General features: G+C 42.0%; 1 protein-coding gene across 1 annotated transcript; it reads left to right on the top strand.

Moving 5' to 3' along the window:
* Window positions 1-318: 318 nt before the first annotated feature.
* On the top strand, window positions 319-6,437 carry LOC309505341 (zinc finger BED domain-containing protein 4-like; the record flags this gene model as incomplete). The annotated part of the gene is made up of 3 exons (XM_082178713.1): window positions 319-563; window positions 816-1,258; window positions 6,370-6,437. 3 exons carry the CDS (start codon window positions 319-321, stop codon window positions 6,435-6,437), a joined length of 756 nt encoding a protein of 251 aa, XP_082034839.1.
* Between the last annotated feature and the right edge of the window lie 4,704 nt (window positions 6,438-11,141).

Raw genomic sequence — 11,141 nt, 5'->3', positions numbered from 1 at the left:
CCGTGTGTCGCGCACACGCTCCAACTGGCTGTTCACGAGGGCTTATTAGCACAGAGGAGCATAGCAGATGCTATAGCAGTGGGGCGGAAAATAATTGGGCATTTTAAACATTCCGCCTTAGCCTACTCCCGCCTCGAGGACATTCAGGGACAGCTCAACCAGCCAATAAAGAGACTACAGCAGGACGTACAGACGCGCTGGAACAGCACGTATTACATGCTCCAGTCCCTCATTGAGCAAAAGCGAGTGCTGGGGGTGTATGTGTCCGAGCATGAGGGAGTTCATCCGCACTATCTCACCGCTCACCAATGGGCTCTTATGGAGAAGACTGTTGCCATCCTTGCCCCCTTTGAGGAACTAACTAAAAAAGTGAGCAGCTACGACGCACTAGCCTCTGATGTCATCCCAGCTGTGACTGTGCTAGTGAGACTTCTAAACAGAGAAACAGACGAGGACCACGGCGTCAAGACAATGAAAGCAACCTTACTGGCAGCTGTCAAGAAGCGCTTCAGTGACGTCGAGACCAACCCACTGTACTTCATCTCCACCATACTTGACCCAAGGTAAAGTCTGTGTGCTATAGGTATTCAATGATAAACTACAGTACTAAATGTAAGATTAATTTCCATCTGAAATATTATATTATATTTTTGTAACTAAAATACACAAATACAAATGTATGCAATATAATATGAAATATATTTCCCTTATTACTACCAGAAAGCCAAATGGCTGGCATTTGTGACAGTGGTTTAGGGGAAACTAAAATCTGTCCTATTTTTCCACATATTAATACATTCATGAATTTTGTTCAGGTATAAAGATCGCTTCTTCTCCAACAATGCTCCGGAGGCCAAGCTGCACCTGAAGCAGGAGCTGCAGATGATGTCCAGAGCTGAGGCAGAGGGGAGTCGGGCAGAAGCTGCAGAACCTCCTGCTAAACTGTTCCTCAAGGCCCAGGCCAGCACTAGCAGCAGTCTGGACACTGTATTTGAAGAAATCGCTAAGGAGCAGCCCCAGGCAGCACAGCCGCTGGCAGCAGGTGCTGCCATTGAGCTCGACACATACCTCGGAGAGGCCCCAAGCCCTCGTGAAGACAGTCCTCTGAAGTACTGGGGTGTCAACAAAATCAGGTTCCCCACTTTGGCTAAAATGGCCCATAAATACCTCTCAGCCCCATGTAGCAGTGTGGAAAGTGAAAGGCTTTTTAGCTCAGTGTCACACATTATAGATGAAAACAGAAACAGGCTGACTGCTGGTAATGCAGAAAAGCTACTTTTCTTAAAAAAAAACCTGCCACTCACTTTTTCTAAATAGGCTCCATTAAGTGAGTCGTCTTAGACTTGATGTTAATACCTACCTCAGTTGCACTGACTGCCACAGTTCTATGTTGGTGGATGTTGTTAGTTTATTCAAATATTGTGCACTAAATAGCAAAGATGTTTATTAATGCCCCTTGTGTCGTCCAAAGCGGCAGAGTTTACAACAAACTGAAAAAAATACTTGAGTTGCACTGTCACTGTTTACATTTTTTTTAATAATTATTTATTCTGTAATATGTTGCATACAACATGCTTTTCATTTTAAATAAATGTTCTTAATTCCAAACTAGTCCCTTGTTTTTTTGTTAAATTATATGACTAAAGTGTGTGTGTGTGTGTGTGTAAATTAGTCTACTACAAACTTCCTTAACAGTATTTATGCTTACAGGGCACCTATTATGACCCTTTTCACAAGATGTAAAATAAGTCTCTGATGTCCCCAGAGTATGTATAAATATAATACCCAACAGATATTTTTTTTACAGCATGTTTAAATTGTCATTTTTTGGGGGCTCAGAAAAACACACCGTTTTAGTGTGTATCCCTTTAAATGCAAATGAGCTGCTGCTGCCGCCCAAAGGGATGAGCCTTACGAGCTCGCGCTCAGAGCCAGGACAATCTCATCTGATAATATCAAAACAGAAACTCTCATTAGTGGTGTTCATTTCGACTCGGAGTCGGACAATAATGCCCACAGAGCCAGAGAATATATACTGTATGGAGATTGAACAGGTATAGTTTAGCTTAATTATGGTTATAACTTATTTGTCATCTGCTTTTATCCACTATTAATACAAGCCTTCTGTAGCAGACCTCGTCCGAATGATGACCAAAATATACTGATGAGTTCGATTAAGTTTATTGTACATCACACAAAAGATGAAGCGTTAGTTTTACTCCAGAAAATCACTGTAAGAGCAGCTAAATAAAAACAGTATAAGATGTGAGCATTTAAGTCTTATCCAAAACTCTCTCTCTCCCTTTCATTAGCATGGAACATACACAGCGAAGTACACAAAACACTCGTTACAACTAACAGTAAACAAATATATACACACCTTTTCAGTCTGTGCTTAAAGGTGAACTAAGTAACTTTTTTACTTTAACCGAACAGCTTCGGAGTCATTGGAATAGTTATATGACTTATTTCGGGTTGAATGGTGGTCGTCTCGCACCCCCCAAGCGCCTGTGAGCCGAAAAACCACCCTTGCAACTTTGGGCCGGCGGGCGTGTATCGCTTGATATCAGGTCTCGCGTTGTAACGAGTTGCTTTATGGCACTGCACAGTGCACACGTACACGTAGAAAAAGGTAACGTTAGATACTGAGTTCTTCACACTTTCGTCATGGCTGAACCGGTAAAAAAGAAGCAGAAAGCTAGGAAAGGTTTGTCGGAGGACCAAAGAAAGAGGAAACGGCAGACTGACCGAGCAAGGAGTCAGACTCGAGTAAATATCGTTCTTGTTGATGGACTAGTAGACATCTTCAGAGCTTATCTGTGCCTGTTCGATGTCCGACGCTTTGTAACGCGTTGTGTCAGGAGGAGAAATAGGGATAGCTCACAGATGAAGTTATTACAGAGGCCAGACAGACTCACGGAGGCGATTGGCATCTCACAACTTGCACTTTATTCCCCAATCGAACTCGTGTAACTGTTTGTCACCCATTCTACCGTCCACAGCTTTACTTGATAAACAAAAGTAAGATAAGAATGAGCATCAAACTGAAATAACCCGCATACATGGGGGTGTTCGAGGTGCACATACAATACAGACTGACGACAGTTCAACAGGGCGCGCGCAGCTCTTAAAGGGGCCACACCTTATTTCCACTCTTTACAGCCTCCATCCTACTGAACAGGTACCGGTATAGAGGGCGGAAGGGATCAGGCCGTGAGTGCAGAGACGGCTCTGCTCGAGTGGCGACAGTAATATTAAATACAAGTACTCCACAGCGACTCTAGGGGTCGCTGTTTGACAAAAACGGAAAGCTGCATAGTGTGCCTTTAATAAAGTGAAAGTGAAAGTGAAAGTGACACATGACGGCGCTTGTCTGAAGTTTTAAATCAGTGGTTACCCGTAAGCCAATCACATAACGTTTGGTTATGACATGTGTTATGCGCTGGCTCAGCCGCATCGAACTTCCACTGTAAACACATGTATGATGTGAAAACAAAACCATCGAGCGAAATACCGGAGTGAACATGGCTGTGAACGACTTTTGCAGATTATGTGAAGTAAATCTCCGCATCCACGGTACAATCAGCGTCTACGTCACGGCTCTCAGCCCGCCCTCTGTTCGTTGATTGGCCGGCTGTTTTGAGGCCGGAGGAAAACTGAGAGATAGGTCGCTATCTCAGACTGAGTACAGAAGCGAACTGAAATTGAGCGGAAGTACGAAGTCTGACGTAGTCAGGCTAGTCTACAGCTGCTCAAGCGTCGAAACAATGGCGGACTGTGTCCCGCTCCCTCAGGGCGGGTCTATGCTCAAACTGCAGTGTCAATCAACAGTCGTGGGAGGGGCCTGTGCAAAGTGACGTCACATTGCCGCGAATCTGAGAACGGCTTGTTCTGAGACAGTGCTTATGATTTATTGGGATTATAAAAAAAGCACTGGGTGGATTTTGATCATTATAGGGTGGTTGTGTACACACACTGCCAACACACATTTATGTTGGCATAACGTTGGCTGTCTTGCGCAGTCTACCCTCGTCGGACAGGTAATACAAGGTGCAGGCGACAGGGAACCGCATGACGGTCGTCTCAGCCTCGATGTAGGGACGCAGCAATTCGGAGAGTGACAGCAGCGATGACCTTGACATCCTAAAATGTTCATGCCACTCATCCGGGACAACCACTTCATTTTCGAAGTTCTCCCACCAGACAGCAGTTCGCCCAGGTCGGACCCAAAACCGGCGACGCTGGCGGTGACGCGGACTGGTTCTTTTGTGTTGGAGGGAGGAGAAGTTGTTGCAAAATTGCTGACCTCCGAGCACTCATTCGTCTCTGCTCCTCGACATAATGGAGCAGCTGTATTTGCAAATGCAAACACATGAAAAGAGTTTGCACCAACATAAATGTGACTGCTACTCTGAACGCTTCCATGATCACCAAAGCCAAATGAAAATGTAAACATAGGTCGCACTTTTGGCGTAGGTGCGAGCTCTGGCGCATACTGTGACGTTGGCTGCAGTTTTTAGAAAGAATCGGTTTCAGAGGCGAATTCTCCGTTTGCGTGTAAACGAAGGGCGCAAACGAAGGGAAACGTCTCCGTTTTTCAAAATAACCATGTACGTGTAAACTGGGCCCAAGGCAACACTTAAAAATGTCTTGTGTGGACACCAAGCGGGAAGGAAGTCGACCGGAAGTTGAAGCCGGCCGCGTGCCACCATCTTGTAGCAGAACTTCACCTGCTGTTAGCATCCCATTGACTCCCATTCATTTTGGCGTCACTTTGACAGCGAATAACTTCACATCTGAGGCGTTTAAAGACTCCATTTGTCCATTATTTATTTCTAAAGAAACACAACAATGTATAAAATGCTCCATTACCTTGTAGCTTATGTTATGGCCTCGTAGAAGCAGTTTTTGTAAAAGTAGGCTAAAGATTGCGTCATAACCACGCGACTCTCTGTCGCACAGTAGAGAGATTACCGTATGGACAGGAGGAGAAGCTCGCGGGCAATCGGGAGGACATGGAGGCAAAATGACAAAATAATTCATCAGAATACCTAGCAAAAGTTTCTCCTGCTCCTAGCTCGTGGATACCTCCTACTCACGCTCTCCGTCTCTGCAAGATTCGGAAGGGAATGATTCAGATTTCTCATGCCACAGCCACTAGAAGACAGACGGGTTGCTCACGTCACATCTACGTCGTCAAGCTCGGTTTGAGTCTGCGCGTCAGGAACGGAAGTCCAAAAAAATCGCTAAAAATGGGCTTCACTTGTCTCAATTGAGTTCCAATGAGATGGCTCTGTCCACTTCTTATACTGTCTATGGTGGACACCCCTCATGGGTGAGCAGTTGCTCATTATCATTTAAAGAGACATGCACCGAAACGGGTCGCTGTGAACAGAGCTGTTTTGGAGGAGGTAAAAAGGGTGTTGTTTCACACACCCATTGAGGAATTTTAGTATACGTTACACACTTTACATGAAGACCCTAAAGAATCATACCAACTTGTGGAAAATGGGCATCCGATGACCCCTTTAAGAGAGCAAACATACATCTGCATTGCCCTTCATTCATGCTATTTGAAATCTTTTTTCATATTACTTTATCTCTGTCGTATGTTTTGTGCTGTGTTGTACAAATATGTCTCAATTTGAAGGTGTTTAACGTCACGGGATGATGTTGTGAAGCAGTAATTTCCCATTGTCTTCATGAACACTTGTTGAATTTGTGCTGGTCAGATGAAGTCCGACTGAGCATTGAGAAGTAATTAAGATTATTCTACAAACACTTTTAGTGTCCTGGTCCTTCTCCTTCTCCTGTCCCGGTCTTTTGGGCTGAGCGAAGTTTTAACAAAGTGTTGACTGTTTGTTTTGAACATCAGGAGTGAGAGAGAGCTTCAGCACAACCAGATCTAGCCTAGTTTTCCTGCAGATTAAAGTCTGACATTTCTGACATTAAACATCATGATCTTTAATGTAGTTGAGTATGGTAAGTATGCTTATAGCAACGGGTTTTTGTACATTTTAATGTAAAAGACAGTTTTGTAGCAACAATGACATCTGCTTTTCGCACTAAGTAGATCATGTGATGGCAAAACACATCGTCTTTGTCCTTACTGGTTAATAATTACCCCACAAGGACCAATTCACCAGCGCCGGGGTGTCTGAAGCCCCCCAGTTCAGCGTGGACTCCCTGTGACTTTACAGCCTCATGACATTCCAACCATACACACACACACACACACACACACACACCCACACACCCACACACACACAAACATCCTTTGTGTAACTTAACATCCTTTAAGTATGTAACTCAGGCTTGTATCTGAACTTCCTGTATGCATGTGTGATTAATGTTGTTTTGATCATATAGTTATGATCTTCGAGTGTTTGGCTCTGAAAGGTATTTTTAAAGAAGGTTCCTCAATAGTGGTTTTGTAACCCTACCTCAGACAGTAAAACTTTACAACCCAGGAAAGCAGAGACATTCCCAGCAGTCACGTCCCAAACACAACACACACAGACCCACAGATTTTCCCTTGACTTACCATAGGACATTACCAAAATGTTGATATATTTCTGAGGTGCCTTTTGTTATGACCATGTCATATTGGGGTGTCTACGATTTTGTCATGTGGTAAACAAGACTTTAAATGTGTGTAATTCTGCATGTCTCCTGTAACTTCGCATTGCTACAACCTTCATGTGATGCGTTTGATATCTCTGTAATCCTCTCCAGCTAACGGAGTTGAATTCCGATAGCAGAATTCAGTGATGCGCATTGTTTTATAAGTTCATATGTCTGGAGAAAATCCTCCCCAGTTAAAGTCAATCATGACTCATTCGAGTGGGCGTGTCTAACCGGACAAAGGAATCTTCCCGCTCGAAAAATCTCGACAGCTGATTCGTCCTACACGAAGGAGGGGACGGCACATGGGACACTGATAAAAGTCCAAAACCTTCTCTCTTCTCTTCCTCTTATCTCAACTCATCCAACTTCTCTTGATCCTCTCCCCGGCGCGGCGCTTCTCCAAGGAACATCTGAAGGAGGCCCTGGCCTTCTCCATCGAACGAACCCATGTTCGAGTCGTAGCTGCCGGTCTTTGCAACTAAGATTTCCAGCCTCTCCCATCCCGGGAGACGAACCTGAACTTTCTCGGTAACATTACATTCAGTGAGCCTTTCAAGCTTCCCGCGACACCGGAAGACGCAGCAGAAACAGGACACCATCCTCGCTTCTTGCATCAGCTTCAGCCTGACCAGAAAGAGCACTCGCAGGTATATTGATTCCTATAAAAGCTGTTCCAGATGTCTAGGTCTTAGGTCTGTGAACTAAGTTACCCTCTATCTTCCCTCTATATCTTTCTTTCTTTCATTTCATTTTCATTCTGATCACGCTATGTTTGTTTTTGTTCGGTTAAATGTTTATTTGTTTGTTTGCATTTTTACGTACGTTTATGTTTGTAGTTTATATAATCTCTAGTGTGTGCCATTTTATTAATAAACCCATTTATACTTTTAATTGTCTCTGTGTTTGAAAACCCATCTTATAAAGTCAATGAAACTTCAAGATCTAAGCTACAAGCTCGATATAAACTACATTTGGTAGTTCTTAATTCAGAAACTCAGTAAGTTTGATATTCGTGGCCAGAAGATAAAACTTTCTTGGAGTTTGAAGAGGGATACCCCCTTCTTAACTGTAATGATCAGACAGTACAGAACAAGGTAATCTCGATAATTGATAAAATAAATGTACATGCGACTTATGAATTATGACCATGAGTCATATTTATTAATATTTTCAAAATTCCCTATATTCTTGAGCTAATTCACATTTACCCCGAGTCGTTATTGTTACATGATGGTGGAGAATTTTTAAGCAGTTTCAAACTTTATTTGGTGGACAAATTCAGTTTCAGTTGAATGTGTATTATGGCTATTTAATAATTGTACGCGCATTTTGAATTGTGAGATAAGTCGCTAAGGCGAACTCACCCAGCTGATGGCGAGCACAAAGCCAGCCCAGCTCTGCTAAAACTGCAGTTCATGACATTACATCTGTCTCTGTAAAGACGAAGCAAAACTCTTTGCAGTTGATACATGTAGCATGATTTAAACCGACTAAATAAAGACGAAGGAATTTTTTTTAGTGCGAGGACGTAAATCTGAACTGAGCCGATCCTCAGTTTCAGTCGTAATAGGCCTTATTAATACGTTAACGATAAACTCCTGGTCAGAAATTGGTCTCGCGATCCAATTTTGAAAACCTATGCATTATCATAAAGTGCTATTTTGATTAATGTTTATGGGAGGTGGAACAGATGCAATAATTCCTGTTCACAGCTGTAGTAATTAAACAGAAGTCTAATGCCTGTTTGCTCACAGCTCTATTAAGTAAAACAGAAGTCTAATTCCTGTTCACAGATGTTTAATTCCTGTCGTGCTCACAGCTCTATTAACCCTCTGAGGTCGAGAAACGCGCCGACGCGTTTTGCTGGATTTTTTTCACATAGCAGCAACATAAACTTAAATTACTCCGTCATTTATGGTTATACAGAAAAAAGAAATATAAAAAAAGAATCTGTGATATTTCTACTTTTGTATGTGTCCACTTACAATCAAATCAAAACATTGTGCTTTTGTAAAATAAAGAAAATAAACAGGGTGTGCGTTCTGCCTCTCCGTCGCGGTGAACTTTTTTTTCTTGAGCACGTCTATAAACTGAAACAAAACTCAGCGAATCCTTCTCACACATTTATGAGCCATATACCTTTATACACATTTAAGTGTGTACTTTTAAATGATCGGATTCAAACTGCAAACAAATATTCTCTGTTTAAGTAATTTGTATAAAACCAACAGGATGTCCAGTATCTCAAACGCTTGCTAATTACTTTTTAATTCGACACGCCCACTCGCGCAAAAGTGATTCACATGCAAATCTCCACAAAACACCAAAACACTTCACAAGTCTCTGCTTTTCGTCGAGTTTGGAAGACACGTCTGAGCTTACATCGGATTTATCCCAGAAGAAGAAGAACGCGATTTGAAGACAAGAAAGATGTAAGGTAAGAAATTCTTACTTATTAGTTTATGGTATTGTTGCATAAACTTCACATTGCAGTTGAACTGTTGCTAGATATATGGTGAATATTATACTATTTAGACCCGTGTTTCCTGTTAAATACTGTTTGTGGATATCTGCTCAAACATAGATATGTATAACCATAATGTTTAATATTTTGGAGCGCGATGGCGTTTGAATGTATCATATTTTGGAGCGCGCTGTGGGTTTGAGTATCATATTTTGGAGCGCGCTGTGGGTTTGAATGTATCATATTTTGGAGCGTGATCTCATTTCATATCATCATAACGAATGGAAACATTTGAAGTAACATATGATAATCAATATATTTTTCTCTAGCGTAGTTGTTCTTGAAATCTTTTGGAAGATTTAATTTATTGTTATTATTATTTTATGCAGGTGGGTAGTAACGAAGTACATTTACTTCGTTACATTTACTTGAGTATTTTTTTGGAAAAATTGTACTTTTAAGAGTAGATTTGAATGTGGGTACTTATTACTTTTACTCGAGTACATTTCTAATGAAAAAACTGTACTTTTACTTCGTTACGTTGGGCGACGTCCTTCTCGTTACTTTATTTTGATGCAATGTGTTGTTAAATGCGTAGTTTATTCCAAGCGCGATGTATCTTTTTTTCTGGGCTTGAGCGATGCTCAATTCACAAATGAATCACTCTTTTGAGTCGATTCTGTTCAAAGACTTCATCAAACAAGTTGGCAGATCTGTCTAAATCGGTTCGCGAATCAGTTTGAATGATTCAGTTCCTGATTCTGTTCAGTTCCTGCACGCACTAAATCATCTGAAGCGATTGCAATTCACACTCGACTCGGAGTCGTAACAGGAAGATTTAAGGACATCAAGAGCGTTAGATGAAGTGGCCGTGGACCTACAGTACAGTCAAGTGAGAGTAAATCTTCAAATGCATCATATATTTGCCAGCGATGAAGATCTTTATTAGTTGAACATCTTCGTAAGCTGTCTGTGAATGAATGATTCCACAGGACGATACATTCGATTTCATTTAACTCAGGTAATACATTTTACAACCAAACAGATTATTATGCCATGATAGCACTACTAGAAAGGATGACATTACCCGTTTTTTGGACATAATACATTCATTTCTACATTAAATAAGCTACCATTGTTCACAGTTTATGAACACCCGCCATCCTGCGGTAGTGTGTGTGTATTGTTGCGCAGTGGCGTACGAACTCGACTTGAAAACGAATGCCTTTGCCTGCCGTACACACAGTTAACCAGTTTAAACATGCTTGCAGAAATATACATTATTTGATTATATTTTGGAGAACAGACAGAAAAAGATCCGTCGATGTACTTGTGTTTGTTTTTTTGTGTTCAGATGTTCAGTAGCAGTGATGAGCGCGAGCACATGTGAAGAGTTTTAACTAGTGATGCTCCGATCAGCATTTTTGGGGCCGATCACCGATTACCGATCACCAAAATCATGATCTGCCGATTGCCGATCACTGCCGATCACAGAATGGAAATATGGTAGAGTCAAGAAAATCTTGAAGAACCACCAATATTTATTTAATTGTAGTTAGAAAACAAGATAACATAAGGCTACTGTAGTAGGCCACCTTTTCCAAATAAGGCACAGTATAATTTTTCAAAACAAAGAGGGGTCAGGCAGACTACAATGGATGTAGTTGAGGAACTAACTACATCAGATCCAAAAAATAAAATAATGACAACGACATTTGAGGTTATTAAAACAGTAAGTCCCGCCCCTCGACTGCCAAAAATAAAAGTGTTCGAGCGAGCAAAATCAGCAGGCGAGAGGAGATCAAGCGCGAGAGTGTGGGGAATGATCATGCGCGCGCGCGAGGGCAGAGATGTCATGCGCCCGCGCAGGGTTTGAATGAGCTCGCGAGTTCCCGTTTCCTCGCGCGTAGATCTGTTATCCTCTCGCGAATGTCATTTACCGCGCGCGACCAGCATCAGTTGTGCGCTCGTTTATAATTGCTATTGAATTGCCGTCATAGGAGAACTCATTTTGCCACTGTTAAGCAAGCTCTGCTCTGCTGTTGTGTTG

The sequence above is a fragment of the Leuciscus leuciscus genome (assembly GCF_965113295.1).
Source record: "Leuciscus leuciscus genome assembly, chromosome: 8".
NCBI lineage: Eukaryota > Metazoa > Chordata > Actinopteri > Cypriniformes > Leuciscidae > Leuciscus > Leuciscus leuciscus.
Note: the sequence above shows the minus strand (reverse complement) of the source record. Positions and strands in the feature narration are given on the sequence as shown.